The sequence below is a fragment of the Motacilla alba genome, chromosome 8 (assembly GCF_015832195.1).
Source record: "Motacilla alba alba isolate MOTALB_02 chromosome 8, Motacilla_alba_V1.0_pri, whole genome shotgun sequence".
Classification (NCBI taxonomy): domain Eukaryota; kingdom Metazoa; phylum Chordata; class Aves; order Passeriformes; family Motacillidae; genus Motacilla; species Motacilla alba.
The window spans coordinates 3,287,468-3,305,978 of NC_052023.1; the positions used below are offsets into that span (position 1 = coordinate 3,287,468).

Here is an 18,511-nt window from a genome sequence, read left to right on the forward strand (position 1 = left end):
CTTGCAAATTAACCTGTTTGGTCACAGCTTTTGCATTAACCTTCATTTCCAAGGCTTCTTTGTAAAGGCTTAGTATATTGAGAATTTTGGTACTAATACAGATGTGGCCAGTAGAAAGCACAAAAAACTTTGCACAAATCACTTGAACTATGAAGAAAAATACATGAAAATGAAGAATTAGAACAAAATGCTGAATTGTTCAAAGAGCTGCAGTATGGGAAGGGAGAAGAGACAGGAGGCATGTTGCTGTATCTTCCTTTGTGAGAATAAACTTATTTAGGGATACCAAAGGATAAAGGAAAAGCTCTTTGGTGTTTCAGCCACCATGACCCACTGCTCAAAACAGGTCAGGGTGAGGCTCCTGCTGTCCCATGTGGGGTGGGTGCATCAACAGCCACGTGAGATGAGTGACTGCCTGTCCTTGGAAAAACCATCCTCTGAAGCAGCTGCTTCCCCATCTGCAAACCCCAGCGAGGGGACACCATGGGACCAAGCACCAGAGCTGTACAGGGGGATGAGAGTTCAGCAACCAGCACAGCCACAGACCTACCCCAGGAAATACCACCCAATTCCAACACATTTCTTACCTGCTCAGGTAAATAAAGCCTAACTCTGCCTACTCCATAAGGTCACCACAGAGTTGGCTCTTCCCTAGGTGACCCACCTTGTCTTTCCTCTGCTGAAAAGGATGTCCTGGGAGATTTTGAGGATCTTGCCTTTGTGAGGCAGCTGCTCTGACCTGGCTGCCCCATGCCCCAAATACCTACAGGATGCACATTACATCAAATTCAGCACCCCTGGTGGGCAGCAGCCAGAGCTCTTGTCAGCAGAACATGGTAAAGATGGGCTAAGATTAAAAGTGGTTTGGAGGGATCCAGATTTGGGTGCTACTTCCAAGCTGTCCTAAAACTGCTTGAGTTTTAGAAAGTGGAGAACAGCCAACCCATAAAAACCAGGGAACTTTTAAACGCTTTGATTCTGACATCGAGTGGAAATGTCCAAAAATTGTTCTGAGAAATGTGACCAGTGACTGGGAAAAATACAGTAAAAAATCCCCTTCAAAAAACCATAGACATAAGGAGAGAGGTTATTGTAAAAAACCCACAGCTCTCTTCTTTGCTATTACACTGAGCAAAGAGCTTTGGAAAGCTCAGTAATTAAGCACAAACCATCTATTAGAGGAGAGGTAATAACCTGTACTTGCAAAGTCTACAAAGATGCTGAATGCTTGCAGCAGCACCTCTAAGAAAGAGTTGTTTTGGAAGACATGTTATAAAAATAAATGTCAGAGAGGTTATTGAACTGCAATGGTAGATACACATTTACACTTCCCTGACCCTAAAATAAATGTATTCCATTTCTCCTTTGTGGTCCCATGCAGCTAAATGCTTTCAAACATATTCATATCTGTTCTGACATAACTGGATATTCTTCTGAAATATTTTTATTTTTAAGGGGAGGGTTAAAAACTAAAGGTAAGTGATTACACAAAAATTGTATAAAACACAACACAGAAAACTTCGCAGCATTAGATTTTTCCAAATAAAACCATATTTTTCTGATAAAAACAGACTTAATAAAATCAGTTTTGAGATGTTCAGTTACTGTACAGTAGTGGAAAACATCCTAGACTTGGAATGAAATATGTGTTTGAAGGCAAAAGATTAACAGAAGAGCGAGAATTAAATATGAAGTCCTGTCACCAAAAGTTGCTACTGAAATTACATTTATCAAAATAAGGCCTCCTTACAATCCTTACAAGCACTAGAATTACTACGCACAGATATATATATATATATATTGCACTGTGTATTTGCTGCATGGGATTCATTGTAATGGAAACATTCTTATGAAAGGAAACTGCTCTTTGTGCTAACCTACACAGCACTGTAGAATATTCCCATTTGGAAAAGTGCCAAGCACAGCCCAGCTCCTCAGCTTATGCTGAGCTGTTTATTGATTCCAGTGGAACTGCACCAATTTAACCAGGTCAAGGAGCTGACCTCCCTATTCACAAAATATCTCCAGATAAGCTTTTGTGCAAAATTTCTTCTACAAATATCTGTCCCTGATGTTATAAAGCAAAATGCAACAAATGTATTAGGGATCATCCCAATAAATCATTTTGTCCAACTGTATTTTGCTCTTCAGTGTCTTGTGCAGCATGAGGAGAGGACATGGCTTATGGGATTGCCAGGTGGGAAAACAGGCATGATTTGGGACAGTCAGACCCTTCTTTGGGTTTCTGATTTGGTTTATACAAACTGTTGTTTGTATAAATGCAGCTAAGCCATGCTTTGACTGATCCACTAAAAATAAAAGCCTCACTGCTACTTTTTCAGCTGTTAATGGACTAAAACAACATGAATGAACATGCAGTTCCATCCTCATTATTAACTCTGCATTCACTAGGGGCAAGACAAGAGCTGTGTTATTTTTTACTGCATAAATAATGCTATGTTGCTTCTTATGTTTAACATTCCTCAATATGAAGGAAGGAAAGTAGGACAAATGTAACCGAGATGAAAGTGTGACCTTCCTGCAGGATCAGAGCCTTGCCAAATTCCCTGTTTTGTCTGCAAAATTACATGGGCTAACTTCATACACAGCAGCTTCTCTGCATGTCCCCACACATGTCCAAAGGCAAATGAATCCTCAACACACCTAAATAATATCTGGAGTTAAACAGAGGGTGGAGAGAAAGCAATGCTGGATCTTGTCTGGCTGTGCAGAAGGGACCAACTTTTCCACTTGGCTTTAGGTGTGTGCGTGGTGCCAGAAGTCAAGGTGGAAAACACTTTAAAACTGAACAAAGAATGACATAAAATCAGGTGCTGCATACCTGGATAGATGCAAAATCTCCAGAAGCACAAGCTCCAAGAATGGCAGCACCCACCAAAACAGACTCCACTTCTTTGGACAGCACAACAGGTTTGCCTGCAGAGGGAAGAGCCAGGCCTCTGTTAGGGAAAACAGCAGCACCAGCAGCTCCACAAATAATTAAAACCCAAAAAGACAAACAAAAAAGGAATCAAAAACTATTACTCAAAACCCCATTCAGAGCTACATTCTGCTGTAGGCTAATGTAAATCTCTCTGCTCTGTGGTTCCAGGCTCCAAGAAAAATGCAGCATTTAAATAAAATCATTTTAGCAACATATTAATGTAGAACATAAAGCACACAAAAAACAACCCCCCAGATCTTTGACACTGGCTATTTATCTCATTCAAAGGGCTTGGTATAAACCTGTTACCCACACCCTCCAAACCCACGTGCCTATTAAAAGTTGACCTGGAGGGGAAAACAAGGCGGTCTCCTTTTTGTCTCTTTTGCAACAAACAAAAAAAAGACTGTTTGTGTTTGGTTTTGAAAATACAGCCAACAAAGCCAGCCTGGTTTTGCTGGAAGACATGAAAATATGAGTAGTAAACTTTCTCAAGCTATGTATGAAATAATAAGAGAAATCATGTCTTCCAATTTGTGCGAGATACTGGAAAACAAAATTAAAACACTAGAAAAACAAGCAAACAATATATATTCTAAAGTAGAATTAAATATTAGCGTTTCATCACCCATGGGTACTATTGAGAACATACTTTCCCTTGGTTTATGCAGAATTTTCTGAGACCTGTTCCACTAGTGTAAAGAAAAGCAGGAAAAAGCTAAAAACACAAACAAAAAACTAGCCTGCTCTCTTCATTCCCCTGAAAAATCTAAACCAAGAGCATAAATCTAAATACTTTTCTAGCTGCACTTCAGATGCTTATCCTCACTAAGCTGAAAAATTTAATATTCCTGCAGTATTTGGCATGTGTCTGCATTTCCAGTAGTCAGATAATGTCATTCAGTGAATGATGATGCAAACACAGGGGTAGGAGCAGGGATTCCTGCTCAGAACAGTCTCCACTGTATTATACCCCAAAAATGCTGCTCCTGAGAACCAGCTGTAAGGTTAGAAAGAGCTGAAATTTGGGTGAAGTCCTAAAATCAGCCACAAACAACTTCCACAGAGGAAAAAGGCATAACACACACTTTACAAAATGATAAATAAAATTATTGATATAAAAAAGCAAATTCACCTTGCACCAGGCTTTCAGTTACTCGATGCAAAGCTTGCCCTGTCACCTGAGCATTCAGCTGAAGCACAGCTCAGGACTTGGGTCAGCTTGGAACAGCAAAGCTCAAGCTCAGAGTGGCTCTTTGCCAGGCGTCAGTGAGCAATTTCCAGCGTGCTCTAAAATTTACTGCCCATTTCCCGCATGGTCAGAATGAATACGGAATTCTTACCAGGCAAACAAAAAGATCAAGATACTTTTTAAGTGGCCTGTGGAATTATCTATTGGATGTCTGCATGGCTGAGTCATGGGCATTTGTAGCTAACAATAATATATTCAGATTTTTTTCTTTTCAGGAAAGAATGGGGGATTGATCCTGGAATGTTAGTTATTTTATCTGATAGGCTCTAATGAGTTCAACATAACCAAGAGCATTTCAGTCAGATGAACTCTGACATCCCTTGTCAGTCACTGATTTTACAAATGGGGGAGAACGCCAGACTGCAAAAAGGCCTTTTTGTACTGAATTGTACTTGGCCATTAGTTACAGTCAAAGAACTTGTGATTACATTTTAATCAGAATACCTTTTCACAGATCTTTTCTTTTACACATCACCACCCAGCAGCCCAACTCTACATGTAGCTGAAATTCACCTAAAGTATGTGAGTTTTTGAAGGAAAAGCATGGACTTAAAATCATTTTTCACAAAGCATCACTTCGACTACAATATATTTAGTGAATTTTAAGGTCAACAGGCATTATGTTTTTTGCTTGTCCATCAGGGTTATAAAGTGTGGTTTGATGTTTGATGTCAGATCTCCAGACCAAACTTGGGTCTTAAACTTCATTTATGACAGCTTAACTGATCTTAATTTGAAATAAACCCAAAACACACATCTCTGAAGTCCTTTACACTAAATTTTGTTATTTTTTCCACATTTTTGGAAGTATATTCAACTGACTCGCAGGTGTGCAGAGATGTCCAACACACACAGGCTGAAGGGAGACCAAAAACACCATGGAGTGAAACACCGTGGGGTTCCTCTTGTGGTGAAACACACACCCAGGGCCTTCCGCCCGCCAGGAATTCTACAAAACCAAGTGCAACACCTTGCAGGAGCAAGGATCCAGATGTTGTCCCCTAAACCATGTCAGTGACACAGGCATGGAAGCAGTTCAGGAAAGAATTGTTCTATAGGATGGATGCAATGCCCAGCACGAGCAGGAAGTGTCACAAGTCAAACAGGGTGAAGCCAATAGAAGGAACATTTCATTGCCCACTTTTTTGGCCATGCAGTTACATACAGCTCTATATAAAGTCTTCATTTTTCCAAAGACAAAGTACTTAGACACCTAAAAAAAAGTATTTCCACTCCTTTCCATGCGCTTCCCCAAGCTCACCAGTAATGTCAGCATGCATCTGCACAAAGAGAGGGTTCTTGCTCAGCCCACCACACAGGAACAGCGTGGTGATCTCATGTCCTGCAGCCTGCATCGCCTCCAAAATATGTCTTGTTCCTAACTTCAAAAAAGAGGGAAAAAACAGAACCAGATGAGCACAGGAGAGCAGCCAGGAACAGAAGTACACCTGCATGGCAAAGGCATCCCCACCAGAACCTTCTCTTTACTTTGTGCAACAGCATCTGAAAATCCAGCTCAGTAAAGAGGTTTCAATTCTGAAGCCAAATAGCAAAACAGAACAAAAAGAGAACAGCAAATAAAAAAATGTTTTCTGTCTTTTCAGCAAAAAGGAAAACCTGAAGAATTTTGTATTGGCTTAACTATTTCTCTTGGACTTTGCCCTATGCAAAATAAAATGTTCCACTTCATGGTTGGATTAATTGAAACATCTCAAATGCAGGCATATTTTAAAATTTTCATCTACAGACTCCATTCTGAGAAACTCAAATCAGAATGGCAGAAGCAAATGCTTTGCCATTAAAAAAATTTTTCTTTTTGTTTGCTTTGCTTCCCTCCTCACTGAAGTCAACCTTCTCCCTATTTCCCTCTTGCAAGAATATTTTCCATTTCTTTGACAAACCTTTTGACCAAAAATAATTCCCAGCTCTTTATAATACCTTGGAAGTGAAGTTTGAGGCTCAGACTTGACAAAATGTCAAATTCAAGTAAAAATGTTGCCCAGGCTGACTCTTGGTAGGCAGATTCCCCACAAAACACAATCTGGTCAGAGTTTTCATAAACTGTTTTTTAAGTTTTCTTTAGACCATGCTGCAGTTTATCGAGAGGGCTGCAGCTGTAACAAACCCCTCTCCAAATAAAATCTACTGAAAATGGAACTTGCAGGGCTCCACCGGGCTGGAGATGTCCACAGTGAATGCTCAGCACTATTCTGGACAGTATATATTCTTCAAACGTATTTTGATTTTTAGACAAGCAGTTCAGAGGAACCTGAGCAGCCCCAGCCTCAGCTGACTAAATGCATCGCTTCCCTATTGACACAGAGGGCTGATCTCCAAATTGCACAGCCACGATTTTAATTATGGAAAAATCAAGTGCTCCAAAAGGAGCCTGCCTGCTCAGAACGGGCTGGACAGCCACAATTACATCTCTGATCATGTTCTCATCTGGCCAACTGTTGCATTGCATTTTGCAGTGAATAGTTAAAAGGAGATTCTCTTTCACTGCTTCTGAAATTCAAATTTATTAACAACTTCTCTCACAACATACACACGTCAAAGACCCTGAGAAAGAACATGCTGTGAAAATTATTTTGTGTTTACCTGCCTGGAAAATTGTATTCACACAGCAATTTAAATTAAAGCCAGACTTATTTCACTGTGGGTGGGGGGGGAACTAATTTAATCCTGGGTTGGAGAAAATGCAAATTGAGGGGCTTCAAATGCAAATTTTATATAAAAAGGAAAAAGCATCTCCTGCTGAAAAGAAAACTAGAGATTAACATTCTGTGGGCAGGCCTACACTTTGTACAAGACTTTTACATAGGTTTAAAGTTTATCTTGCACCCATTGAAGACAGCTAATGGTACAGGATTACTACAACTGTTTCCTTCAATAAAAGTGAAGCTAAAATTGGGAGTGAAAATTTAATTTCCTAAGTATATATTTACTAATTGCCCATTAGCAATTAGTAAATATATAGAGTCAAAACCAATGTTCTCTGTCTACTTTTTAGTTACTGTTTCAATAATGCTTTGGGGAAAAAATAATTTTCCTTCACTTATAGTGAAAAGAAAACTACAATATGTCCTTTTTATATTAAATCAGCTCAATCAGCTCTCCAAAAGATATGCAGCTGCTGAGTTTACTGTTCAAGACAGTATTTGTGTTTTACAATCAAGTTTGAGCTGTATCATATAATGAGATAATAGGTGACTTTCCCAGGATTTCCAGCAGAGAAGGTTTCCACTTCGTTAGCACGAGATAATCACAGGGCACCTGTTCCAGACTGGGAAGTTCCTTTCAGGGGCAGGATCAGTCCCTGCCATTGTTGAACCTCTCCTCCACTTTCTTCTTTCAATGGTGGGATTATACTGAAGCATCAGGTAAAACCCAGCTACATTCATCTGCAAAAGGCTCCAAACTCCCAACAATGAATGCCAGGCTGGGGTTAAGTTCTCCTTATTTGCTGAAGAGGGAGGGTTAACACACGAGATGAACGATTCCCAATAAATTTACAGCAGCCACCCACCCTCTCCATCCCAGATGGCTGACCCAGCCTAGAAAAGTTGTTGTTTAACCAGGAGAGGAGTTTGGAATATTTCCAACTGAACAGAGTTTTGTCAGGAAAACTCCCCAATTCATCAGACTGTTCATGTTTTGCAAAAACACCTCAAGTTCAACAACCTTTAAAAAAACAAAAATAAAAAATGGACAGAAAGGATGTTAAACGAATGTGGATTTCAGTCACCAGAGGGCTGGGGACAGCGTGTCCCACTGGAAACACCCTGGGCCAGGCTTTTCAAACCACTTCTGTGAGCCAGGGTTTCACCTCAAAACAGAACTTCTCGTGAACTGGAAATCCTGGGTTCAACAGAAAATCAGGGCAGAACAAAAAGAATTCCGATAAATTCCCCATCCCTGGTGCCAGCAAACACCAGGGACATTTCCCAGCCTCCCTGCCCTGCCTGCCCAGCCACGGCCACAGGCTGGGACTGCTCCCCTCGGGGCAGGGACACAGGGGGAAGATGTGCCCTGCTGGGTCTGTACCACAGCCCTGGCACACAGCTCTGCCTCACCCAGCGGGCAGGGAGGGCAGATCCTCGGATTTGGGAACAATCTGAAGCTGAGGCTTTTCAGGGCAGCACAGAGCCCTTTGTACAATTGCCAGAGCTTTTCTCCCCCTCTCTCAGCCTCCCTCAGGACAGCTGGGATGTGAACACTGCTCCTTGTGCTGTCAGCCTCCTCCCTCACATCTGCACCAGAGGCAAAAGCTCCACGTACAGAATTGCCATAAGGACAGGGTTTTTAGGGGAGCATCTTCCCCCACAGTCTGTTGATTATCCTCCAGTTGGGAGTGGTCACCGATGTGGGTGAACAGTATCTTGCTCCTTTAAGAAGCCCACTGAGTGAATTCATGTATTATTAGAAATCTGGTTAGCAGAAGGGAATGATCAGTCTGCACAGAACAATTCATTTCTTCTTTTATGCACTAAAAATGTCTTACAGCAATGGCTTGGATCGTGGCCAGGTAGATAAGGGCAAGTTCATCCAGACCCCGAGACAATGTTAGTCCAACAACCTGTGCAGAGATCAAAAAGAAGATGTAAAAATCCAGCCAAAGTAAAACTCTATTATTCTCTATGGCTTCTTGTTGTAACAAGTTTTAAGTGCTAATTCCCAGCCTTTCTCCTGTGAGCTGTACACATAATGTTATGTTAAACATGTTATTCCTGATCTGGGGAAGAGCCACATAAATTATCCTTGCCCTTGTGAAGAAATAAAGAACAAACAGCATATTGTATGGGATTAGAGATAGATTAACTCTGACAGCTTTATGTTATGACTCAGATATTGCTCGTGAATGTATTTAATGTAATAATATGAAAATGCTATTACATAAAAATAACTTTTTAAAAGCATTTCTCCCCCTTCTTCCCAAGCACCCTAACACTAAAACACAATTAATAATTAAGTACTATATCTTAACCTCCTTTACTCTGACATAAATCAATACTGCACTGTACTTACTCTGGATTAGTATCAGGCAAGACCTGAACGCAGACAGAATTGTGACAGAAAAAATGGGTTGCTATTACCAGTATTTGCATACAGCCATCATATCAAGGAAATTCTGATTTTGCTGCGGCATGTAATTCTTTCATAAAATAACTGAGGTATTATTAGAACCCAAAAATATATAGGCCCTTTTTTTTTGTTTTGTTTTTAATGTTTCCCTCATTTGTAGCTTAAAACATGCAGCAGTGCTTATGCCTTTCTTATCTCAGCCTTAAATACAGCAGATTTTGGTGCTGGTGAGCAGCTTGAGAGGTTGACTTCAAGGACAATTTGCCATTTTGAAGGAGATTTTTGCATTAATCACCAGGTATTTTGATATCACCAAATTATACTCGTGTGACACCCTTCTGTTACAGTTCTGCACAGACCTGGCTTGTGACTGAGCTGATCTACCACTGTAAATTCAAGGAAGAGCAACACCCAAACTCTGAAAGTTGGGCGGAAAAGCTGTTTAAATCAACCACCTATGGTCAGAATATTTCACTCCTTTCCCAGACAGGTTTACCCAAATTTCTCTTGAAATTCATTGCAACAAATTGTAAGATTTGTTATCTCACAGGTGAGATAACAGCAGCAAGAGCTGTGAAATGTGATTCCTAGGAAAGGTACCTGCACACACACAACATTCCTCAAGTTTTTAGAACATTAATGTGGCTGTAGTGATACCTCAAGTACAATGATCTCTGGTTTTCTACTGAAACATCAGCAATGCAGCAAGAAACCCAAATCCTTTGGGATAGTGTAAATAGCTAAGGAGGAGTACACTCAAAATTGAAGAAAAGCTCCTTCCAAAAGGCTTTTTTTTTTTCTTTTTACCCTGTATTGACCTTTTTGCAAAGACAGGCTGTTTCTTACCATGCCCTTTAGTGTCAGATCTGTTAAGGGAGATCTGTTACCATGGAAATCTGGCCAAACATGTAAATCAACAGTGAGGAAACCCACAGGCAAAGATTTCTTAATCAGATCCAGGTGACTGTTCAAGTATGTATATATACTGTGAGCACTGCAAGAAAAACAAGTTGGAAAAAGAGGGGGGAGGTTATTCCTCAAACATAAAACATTTGTACCACCACCAAATGCAGAAACCTCTCTAAAGAACAGTAAAATCCCACTGCCTGCCAAGGCCATGGCACTGCAAGGATATCTCTGTGCACGTGGGCTCAACAGGCCATCAGAATTCCTTAATTTCCTGGGATGAGGGGAGATAATGTGACCTTGAGCTTGTCCACTGACTCCTAAGAGTCCCCAGAGGCTGTTTGAGATTTGGGGGATGCTGCTGCTCCTCTCCCACAGCTGAGGGAGGAGTAAAGAGGATTCCAGAGAGAAATGAAAACCCAATTCCTTTGCAAATGTTTAAACATTTCTCTGATTAATCAATAGCGCTGGATGTACAGCTTTCCTTTTTTAAACCATAATTATTTCAGTGTGTGTTATGATTAAAATGCAGCACTAAGGGTGGAGGAGAGAAAGTGAGTGGCTGCTATTTTAGGGAGGAGCCCAACATGGGCCTAAATATGATTGTATCTAAGTTCAGATGCTACACCCAACTCCACAATATCCAACAGACTTTTTTCCTGGACTCAAGACTAATGGTGAATTCTTCAGTGCCTTGGCTTGCAATGACTCTAGTGACATTCCATTTAAAAAATGTTGCAATTATGCTCAGAATCTTTTTTTTCAAACACTCATCCTATCACAAACAAACCCATAGATATTTTCCAACTCCTTGGAAATCTCCAAGCGGGGCATTTAATTCTAGACATGTGGGTCAATAATAGCATCTAACCCTAATTACAATTGATTAGTCATTGTCTCATCCACTGCAGACCCAAACAGTGATATTCATTTAGCCTCTACATGTATATTCAATCATGCACTAATGAGATCCCTAAGGGAATTTGGCATATGCTTTACTAGTTTGACTTCTGACCCACTAGCAGCTGTATATTTATACTTTGCATTCAACCATTCAGCTGCATGTTTTTTCAATTATACCTTACCATGTGTACATTATCAGAGGATATCATTCAAAATGAAGTACACTTGGAAGACATTAAAATAACTAATTTACATCATTATTCACGTCCCTTAAATGTGCTTTATGTGTCTTCCTGGACCCGAATTATGATAATTTGGAGGTCACCATCATTTCTTTCCTGTTCTTGGAAAAGCGGCCCTGCTTTCTCCGTCCCTAAAGACTCCACTACAAGCAGTACATGCTAAGGATAAAGTAGTTTTAATTCCAGTCTCAATCATGGCTTGACTGTTGGGAAGGATAAAAAAGGAAAGCTTCACTCAACCACCAGACATCCCAGCCTCTCTCTCCTCTCCTCTCCATCCTGGTTGATTGCTCTCACAAGGATTAGCCATTTGTGCAGCTCTGTCAGAACACAAGGACTTGAACAAAAGGAGGCTGAAGTTGAGCCAAATATGCTTAAGATCCACATAACCTTGGAATTACACTTTTTCCCACACCTTTTCACTTTTTTTTTTCCCCTAAATATAGATAAGGGTTCAAGGCACTACATTTGGACTGAGTGACCAGCAAAATCCCTCAAACACCTGCCAGAGCCTGTTTTACCACTTTAGTGTTTAACACAGTATAACACCATCACCTCCTGGAGCTTTTTCTGCTCTTCTCTGTGAAAGTATCAGTGGCAGCTGCCTCTGACCTGCAGAGCTCAGCACGAGCTGTTGCCATGAAAAAGGAACTGTGCAGAAAGCAGAGAATAAGAAATTGATGCAAGGCTGCCCAGAGCTGTGTTCATACGTGGGACATGACTTCAGAAAGCAACCAGAGGCTGGTATTTAATCTGAAGGATGCCTGCAGGTATCTTTCAGGGGAAAAAAACATCCAAAATGTTTTGATTTCTAAATTTAAAAAAAAAAAGGTTCTAAACCATCCAGAGACACAGAGAACTGCCCAATATGATTCTTATATTTGGCTAGAAAGAGGCCAGAATTGCTGGTGGATGTTGTGTGTGTAACTTCAATGATTTATTTTCAGGAGACATCTCTTTAGATGGGGAAATGACATTGACATCTACAGGAAAGGGAATTCTGCCCTAAACCAGCACTTCACCAAGTGCTAAAGGACATACAAGCTTTGCTGCCAGTTAGACACTTTCCTTCTCTATCAGACTAGAAATGGTCATTCTAGAAAACAGAATTTTTTAAACTTTAAAGCAAAAAGGTTCATATTATTTCTTTAAATTTCCTACTCTAATCTACCTGTACAGGATTTAACAGAGCAGTGATGACTAAATGTCAGACCTACACAATACGAAGGATGAAGAGCAAAAGTGATGCATCACAGCAATTTCTGCAACTCACTGAATTCCCTAAAAAACCCCAAGTTTTGGTGCTCACATATTGTGCCCATCAGATAGACCAAATACTACATTTAAATTGTCCAGAAAATCCTTGTGTAATTCAACCCTCTCCACTTCCAGTAAAAGAAGGGTAAAAAAGAACCCAGGAATAGGACTGGGAGGGTTGCACAAGCCTGGCCTTCAGCAGCAGTGGTCAGAGCTGCTTGTTTGAGCCTCTCACGCCCTCCCAAGCCACCACAAATCTCTGCACTGCTGCTAAAACAGCTGGAAATCTGCTCTGGTGGAGCAAAGGAGAGTTTGCACAGGGAAACTCCCCAGATCAGCTGCTCAGCAGGGACCAGCCATTCCAAACCTGCCTCTCACCAGCCTCAGGAGAAAGGGAGGACAGATTTGGGGAGGCAGAAGGAGGTGAGAGCAAGGAACCAAGAGTCTTTGTGACCTCTGATGTTCTTTATTTAATGATCCAGATACTCATGTGCTTAACTCTTCACTGCACCCAGCATGGGAAGGAAAAGCAACATGGAATTGCACACCACAGTATGGAATTCTCATCTGGTTTCCCCTCCATGGCTATCTGCAAAGGCTGAACAGATTCAAACTCCTACAGCCACACAGAGAATACCTTTAAACATAATAAAGCAAATTCTCTGATCTGTTCTGCTGAGAATTCCAGTGAAATCATTTACCATCACCAATAATCCTCCAAAACAAGATACAATGTTTGAAGGGAGCCTTCAAGAAAGATGGAGACAATTACAAGGGCCAGGAGTGACAGGACAAGGGGGAATGGTTTCACAGTGCCAGAGGGGCAGGGTTAGATGGGATATTAGGAAGGAATTGTTCCCTGCCAGGGGGAGGCCCTGGCACAGGGTGCCCAGAGAAGCTGTGGCTGCCCCTGCATCCCTGGAAGTGTCAAAGGCCAGGGTGGACAGGGCTTGGAGCACCTGGGGTAGTGGAAGGTGTCCCTGCCCATGGCAGGGGTAGCACTGGGTGGGCTCTAAGGTCCCTCCCAACTCACACCCTTCTGTGATTCTGGGATTATTTTTATTCTGTGTATATGACTTAATATACACAGAATATGTATATTCTGTGTATATTAAGTCATTAATATTAAGTCATTAATATATTAAGTCATATGTATATTCAATGCTGCTGCTTGTACCCAGGATAAGGCTGAAGTTTGGGGAATCATGGAAAAATAGAAAAGAAAAAATAAGAAAAAAAGAAGTTCAAATTTCAACATTCCTGATTTTTGTTCATACAAATGAAATTCTTTAAATTTAACAAATATCTGAGAAGGACAGGGAGACAGAAGATGAGAGAACTAATATGAGACTTGTTTAGTAAATTTATAGCAATACCAAAGTTTCATTAGGAGAGTGATAGCTGGAAAGCATTATGAAAATACCATTGAGCAAATTAACTTAGTGAAATATTATCACTCTTTTTATAAAGTATTACAACTCTTACTATCAGTGCTGTTCTCCACCATGTTACTAACTGCAGGAGACTCAAATCCAAAGTTATGATACCATACCCTTGGATAATATGGAGTTCTACTGCCAATATTCTGTGTTTAGTGTCCTGCTCACATCACAATCTCAGTTTTTGCACTGTGGCATTGTTTGTGGTCAGTCAGTTCAGTATCAGACCCAGCAGACACAAGTAGGCTAACTCCATAGGCATTTTTCCAACACAAAAAAAAAAAAAAAAAGGTTTATCCTGGCATCACAGACTAAACTGTTTGTCTTATGCTCGTGCTTCAAATGGGGGCACTGGAAAAATGGCCTGGAAGCCAGAATTTTGAAAACGACCCAGTTCAATCTTTATTCCAAACATACACAGATGCATTTATTTCCTGATTTCCTTTTCCAAGGAACAACAAAGAGAATTCTAGGAAGCATGAATCTGTTTCATATTGAATGAAGTCCAATACATTTCTGGGAATCCTGGTCAAGTTCTTAACAAACAAGTAAGGCAGTGGGCCCTGCAAGGCAAGGAAGGGTCATCCAGAGAAACCAGGTAGAGCTTTATCTCCCCAGGGAGGACTGAAAATATCTCTGTAACAGCACGTGCTTAATCCATCTATCAGGACTGGCCCTGCCTCTCAGACCAGAGGGAGAAACTGAAGGGAAAATGCCAAGTTTGCTGGGTTTTTTCTTTAATCTAAGGAGGAAAAAGACATTTAAGAGAATCACATTTTCATCCAATGTGCCCAACTGTTCAGCTAAGACCTCTCTGGGAGTGATGTGAACCATCTCAGAATGAATCCAGGCCAAAAAAGCTTGAGGAAGTCCAGGCCTGACAGAAGTGTCTGAACTGTCTTCATCCACTTCTAAAGCAGAACAAGCTCAAATTCCACATCACACACAGCCTCTTGTTCAAGGAATCCTGGAGCTACCTCCAAATCACCCCTCCATTTAAAGCTTTGTCTGAAAATTCATCCTGTGTGTTTCTCTGTTCTATTTGTGCTGCCAAGCAGGAGTTTCTCATACGGTGGCTACACCTTCCTTTAGATGACTGTTTCAAAAATACTGAATAATATATTCCTAATTAAGCTACATCCCATCCTTGGAGCTTAATTATTTCACCTACAAATTAAGACATATTGTTAGCCCAAGGCATGGAGGTCTGCTGAACAGGGCTGGTGCTACAGAATCAAGAAATACCTTGGGCTGGATAGAAAAGCAAAAAGTTAACATGATTACTTAGATATGCCAAAGGTATCTGAGGGGAGTTTAAACCTTACGTTTATGAGCAATCACCTGGAAAGTCTTTGTAAATACTTCCAGCCTGCTATCAGACTTAATTCCCCTGAGTGAGAATGAGGACACTGCTGGGAATACAGTGTGCATCAGTCTGTGAGGCAGGTGTGTGATAAAGGAATAAAACAGTGACCTGGCTTCAGCCTTTGCCTCTAATTCTGGGAAGGCGACGTGGCCTCGCACCACATGATCGATCTGAAAAAGAGAAAAGCAGCATTTTGAGGATGATTACATCTTGAAAATTCAATCCTGGAAAAGGCAAAGGCAGTGTCATAGCTCTAACAAAGACAAGAGAGCTTCTAAATTACTCATGAAGTGTTAAATCCTAGTCCTAGCGAGGCCAATGGCAAAACTCCCACTGAAATTCAGGATTTGGCATATAAACAGTAAGAAAAACAACCAGCCTTGCACCAAACCCAGGCCAAATGCTAAGCATGCAGCTCCTCAGTCAGGGGAGTAAGGTGAAAGAATGACTTTTGCCTGTCCAACACCCCCTGCATGTCCTCTAGTCTGTCCCATTCTGCATGGATACCCTCATTGGAATTCCACCAGAAGCATCTTCTTGGCCCAAATCCCTACATCATCTTTCTCTATCACACTGTTATGATAAAACACAAGGTGTGTTGTCATCCTGATAAATGCTTCGTGCATTCATTGCAGGAAACAAAATGTATACCCTGAGAAGCAATTATTGCTATAAAAGAGGATCAATATAAGCTCTGTCTTATGCTGAATTTATAAATCAGCTTGTCCTTTCACTCCAGAGTGGTTACCATTACTCACAAAACAAAGTATCAGGTAGAATAATATGGGCTTTTAAGGCAATAATTCAGCAGGTTTTGTGGCCTCTTGGTAATATCCCATCAGAGGTGACAGTAAAAGCTAAAGGAGGCAAAACTACAGCTACTCAAAAGCACTGAGTATATTTGGCAGTACTTATTGACAGCAAATCACATTAGTATTTAATCTTAACAGCATGAGTCTAGTCCTGAACCACATAATGAAGCATACCCATGATGAACACAGCAAAGAAAGTAATGCATGGCTGTTCTCCCTGAGATCAGCATCAAAGACAGAGGCCAAACGTGTGCATGCACCAGAAACACAGCTCAGGCCTGAATTCTGCAATCCTGCAGAACCTCTTCAGAACACAGGGGCAGCTCATAAATTCAGAAATAAATCTATAAATAAACATCATATATGGGTGTCTGCTCTGAAAACACTGTTACACAGAACTGTTACAGGAGTTACAAAGTTTGCCCTTAATTCAAGCCACGGCCACATGAGGGATGCATCTAGAAACCCTTTTCTGTTATTTTTTATTTCACATTTTGCAATGATGTCATGCCTTCCTTTGTCTCCATTTTGCAATATATTTCTTCTTATAAATTTCGAAAATACAGTGTAAAACCCCATTGAATATACAACTAAACAAGAATTTACAGAACAAGGGACTTCTTAATTCTTCACTTGGACTCTATCTAAAACAGTTTTCCAAATCCAACTGATTTCTTTTGCAGCTATATCCCCCCAAAATTAGAGCTTTTTAAAGGGATCAACTCTACTTTCAAGAAGTTTGATCAGACTGTTCGAATTTTATGGAAATAATTCACCTTGGGCTGTTGATCATGCAATGGAAAGAATCCCTAAATGTGCCCTTTTTTTTGGTTTGTTTTCAGATAACTTTAGGTGTGAGAAAGCAGGAGCTTTGAAATGACAGAGATAATAAATGCAGTGTACCCTGCACAGTGCACAAGGCAGTGTCTCCTCCCATGGCTCCCTGTGTGTCTTCTGTTCACACCACCTCAAGAAAACCACAGGGGATATTCCAAGAGTGTTTTCCCTAATATTCCTAACAGTACTTCAAGCTGACTTTTGCTGTTGGTCCTAACAAGACGTTCATTTTTCCCAGTAATTTCTTTAATGATTCAGGAACACCTTGTTCTCTGGTACAAGAGAGGAAAGGATTTTTAAAATCATCTTTTTCAAAAGCCTTAACTCTCATTGTACATTTTAAGTGTGGAACCACTGTGAGCCAGCCAAGAACAACTACTGACTGCCTGTATCCTGTCTGGATCTTAGATAAGTGTATTTACCTGTTCAGAATTAAGCACACAGCAACTTCCTTCTCAAAAGTGTTCTTGCAAAACAGCACACAAGATTTTCTATTTTCCTTGAAAAATGTGAGAGCTGTGAGCATACATTTATTATTTTATATGGGCATGATTTAGTTTTATGTCTGGTTGTAGCAGTTATTTGTAAAATGGGACACTTTTTGGTCCTGACCCAATCTTTACCTGAAAAATTTAAAGCACACACATCATCCCACCTGCTGCAAAAGCAATTATTAAAAATTATTATTAATTATTAATTAAAAAGTTTTTAGCCACGAGGCTAAGGATGGGCTGAAGGTGGGGTGGGAAGCCAGGCAGCAGGAGGAGGAATGACTGTGCCACTGCAGCTGTGACACAGAGGAATGTCAGGCTGGTGTGGCCGAGGAGAGAGCTCAGGAGGGATCCCCAGTCACAGCTCACCCTGGGGTGTGTCTGGGCTTCCTGATCCAGGAGGATTTCTGCTTCTCATTCAGTGACTGTTCCATATGGAATGTTTAAATGCAGCAATGCCCCAGTGCATTTCCTGGCCATGTACTCCCATCTCCAGGCTTGTAAAGAGATGGGTGGTGCTGAGTCAGGAGTGATTACAGCTGCAGTTTGCGACAGAACAAACCCACCTGCACTTGCAGGGACACTCACAGGCCTGGGGCTGTCTCCTGCAGCCTCTCCAGAGGCCCCTGCAGCTCAGCCCTGAGGGCAGCCAGGGTTTCCACAGGTTGGGCAAGGTGACACTGATGCCTCAGGTTTTGGCTTTTCTATTTTCAGGTTCTGTGCTGCTTTAGTGTGCAGTTCTGAGCTTCACGTTAAGGGATGGTGAGCTCTCTTCATAGAGTAGGGAGACAAAACAATTCTTTCTCTAGCTGGGCATCAAGGACAAATGATCCAAATCTCAGCCCAAGAGCACAAACAGCGTGGGCTGGAGAGAGAAAAACAAGCAGGGTGTGAGTGCCTGGGCTAAAGCTAGAACTGGACAATAAACTCCAATATGCAAATGAACCAAAACTTACACAAATGTACCCCGTGACCAC

General features: G+C 41.0%; 1 protein-coding gene across 8 annotated transcripts in view; it reads right to left on the minus strand.

The window, feature by feature from the left end:
* The window catches only part of FGGY (FGGY carbohydrate kinase domain containing), a 133,050-nt gene that overhangs the window by 23,741 nt on the left and 90,798 nt on the right, over window positions 1-18,511 (minus strand). For all 8 annotated transcript variants that reach the window (XM_038143845.1, XM_038143844.1, XM_038143843.1 and 5 more), the window contains 5 exons: window positions 15,503-15,564; window positions 10,128-10,275; window positions 8,701-8,775; window positions 5,458-5,578; window positions 2,843-2,937 (listed from right to left, as the gene is read on the minus strand). In XM_038143845.1, the coding sequence (XP_037999773.1) occupies window positions 2,843-2,937; window positions 5,458-5,578; window positions 8,701-8,775; window positions 10,128-10,275; window positions 15,503-15,564 (501 nt within the window). The remainder of the gene's footprint in view (window positions 1-2,842; window positions 2,938-5,457; window positions 5,579-8,700; window positions 8,776-10,127; window positions 10,276-15,502; window positions 15,565-18,511) is intronic.